Here is a 19,045-nt window from a genome sequence, read left to right as displayed (position 1 = left end):
GATTCTGTTTAACGATTCGATTCTTTATCGATTCTCTTATCGATTCTTGTTTTTAAAAAGGAGAACTCTAAGGTCGATTAGCTTAGAACTGTTTTATATCTTCTCTTTCAACAAGATAGAAATTTAGGAGTAACATGGCCTTACAAACCCAACAGTGAGATCTTAAGAGATCCACAGCCTACGGCTCTTCAATGGGGTGTCACAGGGTCCCCGGGGAAAATTGTAAATGTAAAATAATAAAATAAATATTCTTCTGTAGCAATAACAAAGTATAACATAAATTATTCTGTAGCAATTACACAAGAATATCCAGTAATGTCCCTGCCTACAATTAAACACATTCACTTACCATCTGCTGTGGCAAATGGCTTCAAGGTTTTGACCACAAACTAGTCACTGCTCGGTGACATTCGGGCCTGAAAAGAGACGCTACCGGTGGATTGCAGCGACAACTGCCAGCGAGCGCCAGCCAGACTCTGTCTGTCTCTCTCATCATGGTCACCTAAATGCACAGTAATGGCAGGTTTTGTAATAAAGCAGATCGCGCTAACATAATATGCACTGTTAGTTGATTATTTACCTGCCGCATTAACGGGAGATAACGTGCAAACGTTACAGCTGCTGCTGCTGGGTTGAGATTCACGAGTCCGGAGCGGAATTAAAGACATTCATTTAAGTTCATCGCGTGTTTTGTGAGCAAATGCTTTTGCAAATTCGTAGTGTTTCCTCCCTTAATGAAATATCTACTTTGCAAGTATTGCAAGTTGCCCTGTTGTCATCCGTTCTCGTAAAGTATAAACAAACTTTTAAGCGTTTGAGCCGCTTAGGCGCTGTGTTTCCTGCTAGGTACGCTCCGACTCTCCGCAACGTGGTGACGTCATTCGGGGCGACTGGAATCGCTAAGGGAATCGTTTGCAAAAATGGCAAACGATTCCAAGGAATTGAAACAGTGGGAACCGGTTCTCAACAAGAACCGGTTTTCGATACCCATCCCTATCCATTACTAAACAGCATCATGAGACTGATCCAAGTCTGTGCTGACTTGGAGCCAGAGCAACCAAAACAAAACTAGACCAGGGGATGTTAAAATATACATTTCTGAATAAATATGAATCATATCATTTAGATGTTTTTACAAATGTCTCTCAAACCATGTTGACTGACCGAAATGACACCTGTGAATTCACGTTGTGATGACTGCTTGTGATGTAATCCTGTTGAAGTCAGTCAGATCATTTCCATAGAGAGGCACTTTGCATCAGCAGCACCATGCTCCAGTGCTCTGGGAGAGTTTATAGTCCTGAGAGTTGAACACTGGATGACTGACAGCTGTCCTTCATCACAACAGAAGCCACAGAAATCCTCCTCATCAAAAACATGACTTTGATCTGCGTCCTCATCTGGACTCTCCTCTGCTGCTGCTTCACAGGTAAAGTCCAGAGAATCAAACTCCTCTCCTCTATCAACATCTGTCCCTCTGAAATGAAGCCCACAAAACCATGAAGCTGCTTTATGTTTTTGTCTCTGTATCCTCAGAGTCCAGAGGACAATATACAGTGACTCAGCCTGGAGCAGTGAGCTCTGCTGTGGGAGGATCTGTGAGCATCAAGTGTAGGACCAGTCAGAATGTTCATGTTTGGAACAACAACCATCTTTTATCCTGGTACCAACAGAGAGATGGAGGAGTTCCTAAACTGCTCGTTTACTTTGCTAGCACTCGACAATCAGGGATTCCAGCTCGTTTTACAGGCAGTGGATCAAACTCTGACTTCACTCTGACCATCAGTGGAGTCCAGGCTGAAGATGCAGCAGTTTATTACTGTCAGAGTTTTCACTATCCTAACAGTCAGAATGTGTTCACACAGTGAAAAACAGTCGTACAAAAACCTACCTCAGTCAGACTGAACAGAAACTGAACTGACTGCTGCAGCTGGAAGATACTGCAGAGACTGATACAGTTCACTGAGGACACACACACACACACACACACAAAATAAAGCCATTCAACACAAATATGTGTCCCACTGCTATCTCATGCATGTTGTTTTCAACTTGCAAATATATAATTAACTAAAGAACAAACGTGGGCCAGTAACAGATACCAGGATGAATCTTAGTCATAACCTTTGATGACCGCAGTGGAAAAAAGCCATAACCTCTAATCAAGTGTCAGGGCTGTCGCCAGAGCATGGAGTGAACCCAAGACAGACTCCAAGCTGTGATGTGGACAATGACTTTATTTACAATGATGTAGAAACACAACAGTAGTGAATAAAATGTGATTCGGGGCAAAAGAAGTGTAACATAAACCCACATCACATCACCCACATTGCAAAATTGGTATGGCCCTGATCTGGCCCACACAATGTGCTTACACATGGCCCACATACTGCAAAGAATGACGGCTCTTTGGTGGCCCAGACCTGGTTTGGCAGAGTTGGCCCACAAATGGGCCAGCACAAGGCCAGTTGCAGACACACTGCTGGTCCTGTGCTGGCCCAGAACAGTTTCAGCTCTGGCCCCAGATGTCAGCCTAATTTGTACCTTAATCAACCCATGTAATAACAACATGTGCCGGAATAATAATAGTGCAAAAATAACATGATGAAACTCTGTTCAGACAGTGAATGGACGGATTCTTACATAGTCTTATATAATATTTTATCAGTATTTATTCCCATTGTGAAATGAGTAGTATAATCAAAAGAGTATCAATATTTATGCTTTTGATCCCATTTTTAACACTGGGTTACAATTGGATTAGCAATAAATTTAATAACGCTCTATATTAACAGTTACACACTATATAGAACAACTTTATAGAATTATATTTGTTCGCAGATGTTGGCAGCTATGAGTGAAGAGTTAGCAGCTTTTTTTTAAAACAAAACAAGACACTTTTTATCCATAACAGCAAATGAACTGTACAACAGAAAATGCAAATGCTATTTATGGTCTCCTCACAACAATGATAAGAAAAATAAACTGGGCCAATATGACATGTTTGTTAATACAGAGACACACATGTTAATGTGATCTCTGGTCTCCAAGTGTCCAGCATTCAGACGGCTACCTGAGGACACGCTTCATGTGAGTGAAAATGTGCTCACACAGATATGTAGAGCCAAATACTTTCAATAAGGCCTCTGCAATGTTCTGAAGACAGTTAAACTTGACAGGTAGTGATGTCCAGCAGGTGAAAATGCAAGCTCCATGAACATGCACAGCTGTGGATTCCAGCTGCGTTCGTAGTTTTGCAAACCCCCAACAGAGTCGAGCTTTTCAGTTCAATAAGCTGCATTTCGATGTCTTTTGTGTCCAGCCAGTTCATGTGAGGTAAATCCAGCTGCTCATTAAAGCTTTCTGGTTTGATTAGAAAAGAAAACATTGGTCCATACACCTCAAAGTCCTGAAAACGCATCGTGAATTCTGTCTCGAGTTTATGGATGTATCCGTGTATTTCCGCGGTGTTAATGCTGTGCTGAGCTGAAAGCTCCTGAAGCATTTGAAGTCGCGGCCCATGTCACCTCTACTTGCGGCCCACATAATGACTGAAGAAATATTTAAAAAAATTATTATTCAAAAAAATTATTTAATATGAAGGCAATACGCAGTGTTACAGGCATAGCCCTAAAGAATGTAGCCTCATGGGCAGTGAAATCCATGCAGGGGGAATGGACTGCCATACCTGTTATGTGTCTGTGAGCGAGGGAGGGAGAAGAAGGAGAGTGGAAAAGTACGAGTTGTCACCGAGCAGAAACGGGAGATGGAAGCATGTAAATATAATAATAACCACTGCAGCCAAAAAGAGTGCCTGACGAGCCCAGTTGTAAGTAAGCTATTAAGACTCGATCGTACACTGTGTTCCGTTGGAGCAGCCTTTCAACGCCTCTCTCTGTGTCTCGCTAGCAAAGTTGACCCAGACAACAAAGTAAAGCTAGTTTTTGGCTACGAGCCCGACACGAACCCGACGTATTAGCCAGAGGTCCCTTTACTACGGTTCGGAGCCGCGGACCTGTTTTATATATAACGCGCCGAATAGTTTTCTATACGAGATCGCTGCAAAAAGTGCAGCCTTACCTAATGTCCACCTACTGTTATTCATTTTATATTAAGATTTAAAAATCTAGTTAGATATTGCTATGGCGAGTAGCCTTCAGCAATAGTAATAAATCACACAGCAATAGTACATTCATGTAGTTGTAAAAAGCATGATAATATATTAAGTAATCCAAAGTATTCAGAATAGGTTACTCTGACTGAGTAACTTAACGGAATACGTTACAAAATACATTTTTGGGCAAATACATTTGAGGTATTCTGTTATCTGTAGTGGAATACTTTTTAAAAGTAACCTTCCCAACGCTGCCACCGCCACCTCCAACACCACTCCCAGGAAGGTCCCGAAGCACCGAGCCCTAGTTAGTCAGCCGACTCCAGGAAAGCGCTTCAGAGACGATGACGTAAGCGAGGCAAGGGGGGGCTCCATGCTAGGCTAAAAGCTCGGGCTAATCGACCACTGCTACCCAGCCTCTTATTGGCCAACAACAGGTTCCTGGAAAACAAACTCAAAGAACTACGAGCCGGGATCACAACTCACACATAGGGCTACACCGTGTCAGACTGAGCAGTCTGACCACATCTCTCTGTTCTGGCTTACAGGCAGAAACTGAAACAATTGAACCCTGTCATCAAACCTGTGAAACTCTGGACCCCAGAGTCTGAGCGCATCCTACAGGACTGTTTTGCTCAAACAGATTGGGATGTGTTTCAAACTGCAGCCACCGTGGAGGACTTTTCTGTCAATAGACAGGACTATGCTGAATATGTGACTGGGTACATCAGCACCTGTATTGACAATATTGTTACCACCACACAAGTCAGAAAGTTCCCCCAACCAAACCAACCTGGATCAGCAGACATACACCCTGCAATGAAACCAGCCAGTCAGAAGTGCCAGCTTGATGCTGGATCCGGGCCAGACCTTTTTTCTATATGCCTGGGCCACATAAACCAAACCACAATTGGACCAGATGTGGCATTGGAGAGACCAAACAGCCACTTCATAAACGCTATATAAATAAAACTGAATTGAATTGAACTGTGGAGAAGATCATCAGGACTCCACTGCCCTCTCTGCATCTACCATCGCAGAGTCCAGAGGAGCTGCCTCCATCCTCAAAGACTCCACACACCCCCAACATAGACTGTTCACTCTTCTGCCCTCGGTGTGAAATCTAGAAGATCCCGATTCAAGAACTCCTTCTTCCCCACTGCTACTAGACTCTTGAACAGCTGACCTATTTCAACAGTAATAATAATTTTTGCACATTAGGTCACCTTGCATATTAAGCTCACAGCTCTTTTGCACACACATCTATTTCACACTTAAATTTTGTCTTCATTTATTTATTTATACTCTTGGATTTTATATTTCTATTTGCATATATTAACCGGACATCTGTGTGTGGGCAGCAAAGAAAGAATTTAGTTGCACAGGGAAATGCTTTTTCTTTGTACATAGGAAAATAAACACTTTGAATCTTTTTTAAATTTAAAATTTTTTAAATTTTATAACTCATTTTTCAGCATTTGCCAAAATGCAGATTTTCTTACAGTACAATACAACTTTATTTGTATAGCACATTTAAAACCAGCGGTACACCAAAGTGCTTTACAGTAATACAATAATTTAGAGAAAGGAAACATTAACAGGGAATAAATACACCAACAGGTGGAGAGTACTAATTAGCCGCAGCGCAGTAAAATATGTAAAAGAAAATACAAAAGCAACTCGACTAGGAGATTATTCAGTAATAAAATAAAATAAAATAATTAAAACTACATAAAAGAACATTTGCAGGATACAAACACTAACTAGGGAAGGCTAAATTGAATAAAAAGGATTTCAACCGTGATTTAAAAGACTGAACTGATTCAGACTCACGAATAGCAATAGGAAGATTATTCCAGAGTTTGGGTGCAGCTATGGCAAAATCACGATCCCCTCTGGTCCTCAACCGTGCACTAGGTTGCACTAAGAGCAACTGGCCCGTTGATCTCAGTGCTCTACTAGGAGTCTACAAGCTGAGAAGTTCAACACGATAGCTGGGAGCAATGTTATTTACAATTTTAAAGGTAAGCAATAGTAATTTAAAATCAATACGGTATTTGATAGGAAGCCAATGCAGGTCAGCGAAGACAGAGGTGATAGAATCAAATCTGCCAGTTCCAGTTAAGAGGCATGCCGCCGCATTTTGAACAAGCTGCAGTCTGCAGAGAAGGGTAGATTGGAGGCCAAAATAGAGGGAGTTACAGTAGTCTAATCTAGAGGCAATAAAGGCATAGATAGGTTTCTTAATGGTTCTTTCAGCCTGTGTTTTATTTTACCAGTGTAAAATAAAGACATCATGTTGGAGTGCAGAGTTGGTCTAAATTCATGTAAATTAAAATTAAAAAATATATTCATCAAGTGCAGGTTTGTAGATTTTGAATAAAATAAAATGTCTGATTCAACCAAAATTCACTTTGCAAAACATCTTTATTACCTAAAACATGAATGTTGTCATTATGAGAAAGAAAATAACAGTTTTAGTCTTTATTTGTTCTTAAAAAAGAAAGATGGAGAGACAGTTACAGAGTTGAGAATGAGAGCATTAAACCAGTATCAGGTTGAGTCAGGTCAGGACTGGGAACACTGGACTCTCCTCAGTGGCTCTGAGACCAGAGTCTGGCAGCCCTGGGTGGCCTCACAGGTCACAGAGCCCACCTTCATCCAGCGGTCTGCAGGGAGCCTCAGGGTGCTGCTCCAGCTGTAGAGGCCGTCATTCTGCAGCACCACGGGGCTCCTGCTCTCCTCCCAGCTGATGCTGCCACTGCCATCCACCTTCCAGGACAGACTCCAGTCTGAGGGAAGCCCTTGTTGGCCAGACATGTGATTGTTGCAGTCCCCTGCTGTAGCTCCTCACTGGAGGGGGGCAACACTGTCAGGATGGGACGGGTATCACCTAGGAGACACCAATCAGCTTAGAGCATAGGGAGCACACAGCTGTCAATCAAACCACAGACAGTCGGACACCTTTACTGTAAGAGCTGATTTTCTCCGTTAAGAAGTTTCTGTCAGGTGTTTTTTCTGCTCCACCAGTCATTAACTCACACATTGTTTCACTTCCCTTTAAGAAAGCTCTCATGCATATCAGCACAGAGAGAATCATCACACAGTTTGACCTGAAATATGTTCAAACTACACTGGAAATAAAAGAAGCAGATGTGGCAACATTTACAAAACAAGTTTAAAGTCATCAATATTGTACATGACTTACATTAATATTAATTGGAAACAAATAAATAGAATATATATTCAGCGACACAAAATGCTCTTCATGTATATCTAAAACAATTTTTAAAGTTCACATAAACTCAAAGTAATTTCAAACAATACTTGACAAACTAAAGACATCAGAGATCATATTTATATATATTTTTTTCCAGTTTTAATTTGACTGAAATGTAGACATAACATTTTGACAGAGCAGATCTGAATTACCCTTCATGAAATAAGAGGATGATAAAAAATTCCAGCATCAAACTTCCTCTAAATTTTCGAGCTTTTCTCTCAATCAAAAATCAGAAATGAAATAGTTTAATGATATTTAATATAAAGACAGTATTTGATAGTAAACCAGAATAAACTTACTTCCAACATTCAGTCTGGTTCCTCCACCGAACGTGTACCACAGTGATACAAAGTCATTGAGGCGCCGTACAAAAACCTCTGACTGTAGAGAGACACGGCTCTCTGACTCTGAAACAAACAAACTCAACAAAATAATTCACTGTTTGCACAGCAGCAATGACTCAGCTGATGACTTCTTCAAATACCATCATACAAAGTGAGATGAATTACAGTTAGATCCAGAAGTTTTTGGACAATGACACACTTTCACAATTTTACTCTGTACATCAACACAGTGGAGTCTGACTTAAACAGTTAGGATGTGACTGAAGTGCAGACCTTCAAGGCCCACAAAACTCAGTGGTGGCAGATTTATTCTCTTATGTATTAATCACATATTTAATCATATCACATTAGTGATAGTAATATCACTTTCTTACTTAGTTGTGTGCATGTGCACTACAAATAGGCCTTATACTCTATAACACACAGTGTCACAGTGGGGACATTGTAACGGGAGACATTAAACAGATAGTGAGACTCCTCCTTATCAGGGATGCAAATTCTTAGGTGACGGCTAAGCAGAAAACAAGGTCATAATTCTCTCTGTGAGGAGGGGGTCAAGGATGAGCTGGACTGATTCAGCAAAAGGACTAGATGATACAGTCCCTGATAATGCCTTGCTTTAAATGGAGAGACTCTTGAGGGGATGGCTGTTTTGAGGAAAGGCAGCCCAGAAACTTTACCAGCAGCACACATCGTTGTGTGCCTCAACTTTTGGTCTTTTACCCAAGCTTTTTTCCTTGGTTAGGTTTAGGGATTAGAAATCTGATCTACATTATCATATTAAAATTTGGAACACATTGTCATTAGTGGACCTTGGATTCATCGGGTGTTTCGGCCATTATCACTAGACACCCTTATCCAAGGAGGCCCTGCCAGGGTTGATCAGGCCCCGGAGTCACTGGTTTGTGTTAAATTGTTATTTCTTCTTTCTTCTGTTTAGTTTTCTACAGTTTATTTTCTTCTATCTATTCCCTGCGACTGAGAAATATTTATGAAGCCTCACTTCTTCAAAGGGATAGAAAATGTAATAGAGAGAAGTAAGACAAGATGGATAAGATAGGAGAGAGTAGAGAGGAGAGCCGGAAGGGGGGCGCCCAATGTGGCTTCCCACACCTCCCCGCCGGCTCGGGCTGTACGCTCTACCTCCCCACTGCCTCCCAGAAAAGGGAAGAAAAGCAGAGGGAAGAAGAGCAGAACATTTTCCTTTCCTTTCTTTCATTCCTCCTTTTGGTTTCACTACCATGAGGTTACCTGCACAGTCCCCAGGAGGCCCTGAGACAGCTGTATCAGTCAACCAGCAAAACTTCTAATGCTATGTTTTACCCCTTTGACTCCCCCTGTTGAGGCAGGCCCACCACGGGTCGATCAATCCTGGGCGTGTATCTCGCGGTTAGCTGACTGCCTTAGCTGCCCAAGTGATGTCAGCCCTTTTTAACCATAGCCAGCAACTGGTCCTCTCAGCAGTGTTAGCTAATTCTCTTATAGCCTGCCAGCATATATCTCTATACTGAAGGCACAGAGATATATGATATGCTATGGAATGTTATTTGTTTCGAGAGTGTTTGGGAAGGTTTAACAATAATTCAGGGCGGTGTCCTTCCTCAGAAAACTGTTTGGTGATCGTTTTCTCCACGTTGCAATTTGTTAATTAAATCACTTCAAAATGCTCACTGGGTGTATTGCAGGTTATTGTTAAAGTCTAAGGGGCTTGGAAAGAAAAGCGTTTGAACTTCTTTAAGTTGCTTGAAGACGTTTCATCTCTCATCCGAGAAGCCTCTTCAGACTGAGAACCTTCACAGACGTTATTGTTAAAGTTTCCACAACAACTCCTTATCCTTTAAGGGCATGAGAAGTTTTTGGAGTTCAATTTTGTATCAGCTGGTTGGGAATCACAGCCATATTTAGAGATTGTGTGCCATTTTCAGAGGCACACAATTAATTGGATAAACAAGGATAATTCTAAATATAATAATAATTTTTAATACTTGGATATAAATCTGTCGTAGACAATGACTGCCTAAAGTCTTGAACCAATGGAGATCCCCAAATGCACCAAAATGCTCTGCTAGGTCTTTACTGAAGCCATCTTCAATTTCTGCTTGTTTTTGGGTCTCCCTGCATCCAGTTTAGTATATAATGACAGGAAAGCATGCTCTGTTGAGGTGAAATAAGGTGACTTGACTATTGAAGAATATCATATTTCTTTGCCGAGAAAGTCTCTGTTGGTTTTTAAACTCTTTTGGGGGTCATTATCCATTTATACTGTGAAGGGTTGTCCAGTGAGTGTTGCAGCACTTGGTTGAATGTGAGCAGAGAGTATAGCTGTGTACACTTCACATTTCACCCTGCTACCTCTATCAGCAGTAACATTATCAATAAACACTAGTGGCCCAGCTACACTGGCAGCCAAAAACATCAGTGCCATAACTTTGGCTCCAACATCTTTGGCAGATGATGTGATTTGCTTCAGATGAGTTTTCTCCTTTGTAATTTTCTCTTCCAATCATGCTGAAAAAACTTCATCTTGGAAATGTTCCTGATCTTTTAAATGTTTTACTGGCAAAGTCTAATCCAGACTGACTCTGACATCTTGATCATGTTAATTTGATTGATCCATCACTAAACAGCATCACAAACTGATCCAAGTCCATGTTGGAACCAGTCCAGGAGAAAGTCACACAAAAAGTTTAATTGCCTTGAAGATATCATTCATCATCACTTTTATAGCTGTAGCTGAATGAATGTTTAAATCTGTTTTTAGTCTACAGCACCTGTTTGTAGATCAGAAGAAGACTTAGAGATCCTTAATGAATAAAAGATAAAAGCAACAACAATCAAATACTTGGGGCCTGGAAAGTGCATCCCACACCAAAAAAATTAAATTATACCATTTTACATTTTACTCAAAACATGCTGGCCGATTGAAATGACACCTGTGAATTCACACTGTGATGATTGCTTACGTAATCATGCTGAAGTCAGTCAGATGATTTCCATAGAGAGGCACTTTGCATCAGCAGCACCATGCTCCAGTGCTCTGGGAGAGTTTATAGTCCTGAGAGTTGAAGACTGGATGACTGACAGCTGTCCTTCATCACAACAGAAGCCACAGAAATCCTCCTCATCAAAAACATGACTTTGATCTGCGTCCTCATCTGGACTCTCCTCTGCTGCTGCTTCACAGGTAAAGTCCAGAGAATCAAACTCCTCTCCTCTATCAACATCTGTCCCTCTGAAATGAAGCCCACAAAACCATGAAGCTGCTTTATGTTTTTGTCTCTGTATCCTCAGAGTCCAGAGGACAGATCACAGTGACTCAGCCTGGAGCAGTGAGCTCTGCTGTGGGAGGATCTGTGAACATCAAGTGTAGGACCAGTCAGAATGTTCATGTTTCTGGCAGCTCTCACTGTTTAGCCTGGTACCAACAGAAAGATGGAGAAACTCCCAAACGTCTTATTTACTACACTAGCACTCGACAATCAGGGACTTCAGATCGTTTTACAGGCAGTGGATCAAACTCTGACTTCACTCTGACCATCAGTGGAGTCCAGGCTGAAGATGCAGCAGTTTATTACTGTCAGAGTTTTCACTATCCTAACAGTCAGTATGTGTTCACACAGTGAAAAACAGTCGTACAAAAACCTCCCTCAGTCAGACTGAACAGAAACTGAAGTGACTGCTGCAGCTGGAAGATACTGCAGAGACTGATACAGTTCACTGAGGACACACACACACACACACACACACACACACACACACACACACGCACACACACACACACAAAAGTGATTCATCAAAAAATTGCATCCTACTGCTATCGCATACATGTTGTGTTCAACTTTCAAATATATATTTAACCAAAGAACAAACGTGGGCCATTAACAGATACCAGGATAAGTCTTGTTCATTCAATTCAATTCAATTCAATTTTATTTATATAGCGCCAAATCACAACAAAAGTCGCCTCAAGGCGCTTTATATTGTACAGTAGATAGCACAATAATAAATACAGAGAAAAACCCAACAATCATATGACCCCCTATGAGCAAGCACTTTGGTGACAGTGGGAAGGAAAAACTCCCTTTTAACAGGAAGAAACCTCCGGCAGAACCAGGCTCAGGGAGGGGCGGGGCCATCTGCTGCGACCGGTTGGGGTGAAAGAAGGAAGACAGGATAAAGACATGCTGTGGAAGAGAGACAGAGATTAATAACAGATATGATTCGATGCAGAGAGGTCTATTAACACATAGTGAGTGAGAAAGGTGACTGGAAAGGAAAAACTCAATGCATCATGGGAATCCCCGGCAGCCTACGTCTATTGCAGCATAACTAAAGGAGGATTCAGGGTCACCTGGTCCAGCCCTAACTATATGCTTTAGCAAAAAGGAAAGTTTTAAGCCTAATCTTGAAAGTAGAGATAGTGTCTGTCTCCCGAATCCAAACTGGAAGCTGGTTCCACAGAAGAGGGGCCTGAAAACTGAAGGCTCTCCCTCCCATTCTACTTTTAAATACTCTAGGAACAACAAGTAAGCCTGCAGAGCGAGAGCGAAGTGCTCTAATAGGGTGATATGATACTACAAGGTCATTAAGATAAGATGGGGCCTGATTATTTAAGACCTTGTATATGAGGAGCAGGATTTTGAATTCAATTCTGGATTTAACAGGAAGCCAATGAAGGGAAGCCAATACTGGAGAAATCTGCTCTCTCTTTCTAGTCCCTGTCAGGACTCTTGCTGCAGCATTTTGGATTAGCTGAAGACTTTTCAGAGAGTTTTTAGGACATCCTGATAATAATGAATTACAGTAGTCCAGCCTGGAAGTAATGAATGCATGAACTAGTTTTTCAGCGTCACTCTGAGACAGGATATTTCTAATTTTAGAGATGTTGCGCAAATGGAAGAAAGCAGTCTTACATATTTGTTTAATATGTGCGTTGAAGGACATGCCCTGGTCAAAAATGACTCCAAGGTTCCTCACAGTGTTACTGGAGGCCAAGGTAATGCCATCCAGAGTAAGAATCTGGTTAGATACCATATTTCTAAGATTTTCAGGGCAATAACGTCAGTTTTATCTGAATTAAGAAGCAGAAAGTTGGCGGCCATCCAGGTCTTTATGTCTTTAAGACATTCCTGCAGTTTAACTAATTGGTGTGTGTTACCTGGCTTCATGGATAGATAGAGCTGCGTGTCATCTGCATAGCAGTGAAAATTAATGCTATGTCTTCTAATGATGCTGCCTAAGGGAAGCATGTATAATGTAAACAGAATTGGTCCTAGCACTGAACCCTGTGGAACTCCATAATTAACCTTAGTGGGTGAAGAGGACTCTCCATTTACATGTACAAATTGGAGTCTGTTAGATAGATATGATACAAACCACTGCATTGCATTACCTGTAATACCTACAGCATGTTCTAATCGCTCTAATAGGATATTATGGTCGACAGTATCGAACGCTGCACTAAGGTCTAGCAGGACAAGCACAGAGATGAGTCCACTGTCAGAGGCCATAAGAAGATCATTTGTAACCTTCACTAAAGCTGTTTCTGTGCTGTGATGAGCTCTGAAACCTGACTGAAACTCTTCAAATAAGCCATTCCTCTGCAGATGATCTGTTAGCTGTTTGACAACTACTCTTTCAAGGATTTTTGATATGAAAGTAAGGTTGGAGATTGGCCTATAATTAGCTAAGACTGCTGGGTCTAGAGATGGCTTTCTAAGTAAAGGTTTAACTACAGCCAGCTTGAAGGCCTGTGGTACATAGCCGATTATTAGAGATAGGTTGATCATATTTAAGATTGAAGAATTAATTAATGGCAGGACTTCTTTGAGCAGTTTTGTAGGAATGGGGTCTAAAAGACACGTTGATGGTTTGGAGGAATTAATTATTGAAGTTAACTCAGAAAGATCAATTGGAGAAAAAGAGTCTAACTTAACATCAATGGTACTAAGAGTAGCTGTAGATAATATTACATCTGTGGGATGATTATTGGTAATTTATTTTCTTCAATCAGTGACGAATAGTAAGATGTTCTGGCTTTGCGGAGGGCTTTCTTATAAAGCAGCAAACTATTTCTCCAGGCTAAATGATGATCCTCTAAATTTGTGACACGCCATTTCCTCTCCAGCTTATGAGTTATCTGCTTTAGGCTACGTGTTTGAGAATTATACCGCGGAGTCAGGTACTTCTGATTTGAGGCCTTAGTTTTCACAGGAGCTACAGTATCCAGAGTCGTACGTAGTGAGGAGGTAAAATTTTTAACAAGATAATCGACCTCTGTTGGAGTAGCGTTCAGCGTTGGCGCTTAGTAGAGCTAGGGCCGAACTTTCTCGGGCCATCAGAGAGGCGAAGCGTGCACACGCCCAGAGAATCCACAACCACTTCAAGGACAGCGGCGACACACGGCGCATGTGGCAGGGCTTACAAGCCATCACTAACTACAGGACGACATCACCTGCCTGTGATGGTGACGGCTCCCTCCCAGATGCGCTGAACAACTTCTACGCTCGGTTCGACAGGCAGAACGACGTGGCGGCGAGGAAGTCCACCCCTCCTCCGAACGACCAGGTGCTGTGTCTCACTACAGCGGAGGTGAGGAAAACTCTACGCAGAGTCAACCCACGTAAAGCTGCTGGACCAGACAACATCCCAGGCAGAGTGCTCAGAGAATGTGCTGAACAGCTGGCAGATGTTCTCACCGACATCTTCAACATCTCTCTGAGCAGTGCCGTCGTTCCCACGTGCTTCAAGGCCACCACCATCGTCCCCGTTCCCAAGAAGTCTTCTGTGTCCTGTCTCAACGACTACCGTCCTGTTGCACTTACACCCACCATCATGAAGTGCTTCGAGCGGCTCGTCATGAGACACATCAAGACCCTGCTGCCCCCCTCACTGGACCCACTGCAATTTGCGTACCGCCATAACCGCTCAACGGACGACGCCATCTCCACTGCACTCCATCTTGCCCTCACGCACTTGGACAAGAAGGACACACACGTTCGAATGCTGTACATAGATTTCAGCTCAGCATTCAACACGATCATCCCCCAACAGCTGATCGGAAAGCTGAGCCTGTTGGGCCTGAACACCTCCCTCTGCAACTGGATCCTGGACTTTCTGACCGGAAGGCCTCAGACAGTACGGATCGGGAACTGCACCTCCAGCACCACCACACTGAGCACTGGGGCCCCACAAGGCTGTGTGCTCAGTCCTCTGCTGTTCACACTGCTGACTCATGATTGTGTAGCAACACACAGTTCAAATCACATCATTAAGTTCGCTGATGACACGACCGTGGTGGGTCTCATTAGCAAGAACGACGAGTCAGCGTACAGAGAGGAAGTGCAGAGGCTAACGGACTGGTGTAAAGACAACAACCTGTCTCTGAATGTTGACAAGACAAAAGAGATGGTTGTCGACTTTAGGAGGACACGAGGCGACCACTCACCGCTGAGCATCAACGGCTCCTCTGTGGAGATCGTTGACAGCACCAAATTCCTGGGAGTCCACCTGGAGAAGGACCTCGGCTGGTCCCTCAACACCAGCTTCCTGCACAAGAAAGCCCAACAGCGTCTCTTCTTTCTGAGAAGACTGAGAAAGGCCCAGCTTCCACCACCGATCCTGACCACCTTCTATAGAGGAACTATCGAGAGCATCCTGAGCGGCTGTATCACTGTCTGGTTTGGGAACTGTGCCATATCGGACCGCAAGACCCTACAGCGGATAGTGGGAACAGCAGAGAAGATCATCGGGGTCTCTCTCCCCTCTATTAAGGACATCTACAACACACGCTGCATTCGCAAAGCCACCAGCATTGTGGCTGATTGGACACACCCCTCTCACACACTCTTCACACTCCTGCCATCTGGAAAAAGGTACCGAAGCATTCGGGCACACACATCCCGACTGTGCAACAGCTTTTTTCCACAAGCCATCCGTCTCCTCAACAAAAAAGGACTGGACTGATAAACACACACACACACACACACACACACACACACACACACACACACACACACACACACACACTCTCTATCACTCAGCTCAACTCAACTACCTCAAAGCATCAACCAGTAAATGCTCTTTTTGCACAATATTATTATGTTTACTGTCCAACACTACCTACATACCAAGTATGTTTACTGTTACCTTGCACTACCTACCTAGTTAGATAGTTAGTTTTAGTTGGATAGTTAGTTTTTGTTTTTGTTTTTTGTTAATTTATGTTGTAATTTATGTTAGGTCAGTCTGTCCTGTCTCTAGTTAGCTAGTTTAGTGTTTTTCTGTTAATTTATGTTGTAAATTTATTTATGTTGCATGTAGCACCTTGGTCCTGGAGGAACGTTGTTTCGCTTCACTGTGTACAAACTGTATATGGTTGAAGTGACAATAAAGCCAACTTGACTTGACTTGACTTGACTTGACTTGAGATAGCTGCTCTGCTCTATGTTGGTACAGGGCATTGAAGATGATAACAGTGGGTGGATTATATTCTTAAACTTAGTAACAGCACTTTCAGAAAGACATCTACTGTGATAAAGTCTACTCTCCACTGCTGTGTAATCAATTATTGTAAATGTAAATGTTATCAGGAAATGATCAGACAGCAGAGGGTTTTCAGGAAACACTGTTAAATGTTCAGTTTCTATGCCATATGTTAAAACAAGATCTAGAGTGTGATTAAAGTGGTGGGTGGGTTCTTTTACATTCTGAGAGAAGCCAATTGAGTCTAATAACAGATTAAATGCCAGGTTGAGGCTGTCATTTTTAGCATCTACATGGATGTTAAAATCACCCACAATAATTATTTTATCTGAGCTGAGAACTAAATCAGATAAAAAGTCTGAGAAATCAGAGAGAAACTCTGTGTAAGGCCCAGGTGGACGATAGATGATAACAAGTAAGACTGGTTTCTGAGTTTTACAGCTGGGGTGGACGAGGCTAAGCATCAGGCTTTCAAATGAATTAAAAGTCTGTCTTGGTCTTTCATTAATTAATAGACTGGTGTGAAAAATTGCTGCCACACCGCCCCCTCGGCCTGTGCTTCGAGATTTCTGGTAGTTAGAATGACTCGGGGGTGTTGATTCATTTAAACTAACATAATCATCCTGCTGCAACCAGGTTTCTGTAAGGCAGAGTAAATTGATTTGTTGATCAATTATTAAGTCATGTACTAACAGAGACTTGGAGGAGAGAGACCTAATATTTAATAATCCACATTTCACTGTTTTACTCTTTGGTTCAGATGTGGATACTGTATTGTTCTTTCTTTGTGATTTTTTATGTTTAAGTTGTTTATTGCTGGTTTTTGGTTTGTTTTTTGTCTGTTTGGGAGCTGACACAGTCTCAATGGAGATGGGGTTTTTTGGGGGGGGGTAGCAGGAGGAGAGAAGCTGCAGAGAGACGTGTAAGACTGCAACTCTGCTTCCTGGTCCCTGGTTCATGACCTTTGTCCTTAGATTTTATCTTGATATAGATTCAGTGGTTTGCTCTATCTATCTAAACAAAAATCTGAAAATGTTCCTGATCATTGAGGGTCAAAATAAAAACAATACATCTGTGAATTTAAGATTTTACTGTATATCATCAAACATGAACATGAGTGAAAAAGCTGTTATTGAACTGAAGGTGTTTTTTCATATTTTGTTCATATCATCATTCATTTAATCTTCTCCTTGTTCGTCAATGAAATTAAAACTTTGTACTTCAGATTCTTTCTAATCACTCCTTGTATTCGTTGACTCTCCTGTCTGTGAGTTCTCCTCAGAACAAACAGCTCATACGAGACACTAAAGACTCTTTCTTCTTTAGACTTGCTTTGTAGTCTGGTGAGATTGTTTCCATGGCAACATTCATGTTTTATTTTACCAGTGTAAAATAAAGACATCATGTTGGAGTGCAGAGTTGGTCTAAATTCTTCTAAATGAAAAATATATTCATCAAGTGCAGGTTTGTAGATTTGAATAAAATAAAATGTCTGATTCAACCAAAATTCACTTTGCAAAACATCTTTATTACCTAAAACATGAATGTTGTCATTATGAGAAAGAAAATAACAGTTTTAGTCTTTATTTGTTCTGTAAAAAGAAAGATGGAGAGACAGTAACAGAGTTGAGAATGAGAGGATTAAACCAGTATCAGGTTGAGTCAGGTCAGGACTGGGAACACTGGACTCTCCTCAGTGGCTCTGAGACCAGAGTCTGGCAGCCCTGGGTGGCCTCACAGGTCACAGAGCCCACCTTCATCCAGCGGTCTGCAGGGAGCCTCAGGGTGCTGCTCCAGCTGTAGAGGCCGTCATTCTGCAGCACCACGGGGCTCCTGCTCTCCTCCCAGCTGATGCTGCCACTGCCATCCACCTTCCAGGACAGACTCCAGTCTGAGGGGAAGCCCTTGTTGGCCAGACATGTGATTGTTGCAGTCCCCTGCTGTAGCTCCTCACTGGAGGGGGGCAACACTGTCAGGATGGGACGGGTATCACCTAGGAGACACCAATCAGCTTAGAGCATAGGGAGCACACAGCTGTCAATCAAACCACAGACAGTCGGACACCTTTACTGTAAGAGCTGATTTTCTCCGTTAAGAAGTTTCTGTCAGGTGTTTTTTCTGCTCCACCAGTCATTAACTCACACATTGTTTCACTTCCCTTTAAGAAAGCTCTCATGCATATCAGCACAGAGAGAATCATCACACAGTTTGACCTGAAATATGTTCAAACTACACTGGAAATAAAAGAAGCAGATGTGGCAACAACAAAACAAGTTTAAAGTCATCAATATTGTACATGACTTACAATAATATTAAGTGGAAAGAAATAAATAGAATATATATTCAGTGACACAAAATGCTCTTCATGTGTATCTAAAACAATTTTTAAAATTCACACAAACTCAAAGTAATTTCAAACAATACTTGACAGTTCTTCTTCTTTATATTATTGTTTGATTTTTTTTTCAGTTTTAATTTGACTGAAATGTAGACATAACATTTTGAGAGAGCAGATCTGAATTACCCTTCACGACATAAGAGGATGATAAAAAATTCCAGCATCAAACTTGTTGTAAAGCTACGTGCTTTTCTCTTAAAATCAGAAGAGAAATTGTTAAAGGAACTTTAATAAAAAATGAAAGTATTTGATAGTTAAACCAGAATAAACTTACTTCCAACATTCAGTCTGGTTCCTCCACCAAAAGTCCACCACAGTGATACAAACTCATTGAGGCGCCGTACAAAAACCTCTGACTGTAGAGAGACACGGCTCTCTGACTCTGAAACAAAAAAACTCAACAACATAATTCACTGTTTGCA

At 41.8% G+C, this 19,045-nt stretch overlaps 3 gene segments (V, D, J or C); 2 read left to right on the top strand and 1 right to left on the bottom strand.

The window, feature by feature from the left end:
• Positions 1-1,373: 1,373 nt before the first annotated feature.
• LOC112844677 (Ig kappa chain V region K-25-like) lies at positions 1,374-1,961 on the top strand. The segment is given in 2 exon segments: positions 1,374-1,429; positions 1,537-1,961. Coding segments are annotated over 2 exon segments (384 nt in total).
• An 8,905-nt stretch (positions 1,962-10,866) lies between these two features.
• LOC109199573 (Ig kappa chain V region 3381-like) lies at positions 10,867-11,475 on the top strand. The segment is given in 2 exon segments: positions 10,867-10,925; positions 11,033-11,475. Coding segments are annotated over 2 exon segments (384 nt in total).
• Positions 11,476-17,843: 6,368 nt separating this feature from the next.
• Positions 17,844-19,045, bottom strand: LOC109199551 (Ig kappa-b4 chain C region-like). The segment is given in 2 exon segments: positions 17,844-18,218; positions 18,898-19,045. Coding segments are annotated over 2 exon segments (459 nt in total).

This window comes from Oreochromis niloticus, unplaced genomic scaffold (genome assembly GCF_001858045.2).
Source record: "Oreochromis niloticus isolate F11D_XX unplaced genomic scaffold, O_niloticus_UMD_NMBU tig00000736_pilon, whole genome shotgun sequence".
Classification (NCBI taxonomy): Eukaryota; Metazoa; Chordata; class Actinopteri; order Cichliformes; family Cichlidae; genus Oreochromis; species Oreochromis niloticus.
This window is presented reverse-complemented; position numbering and strand designations above follow the sequence as displayed.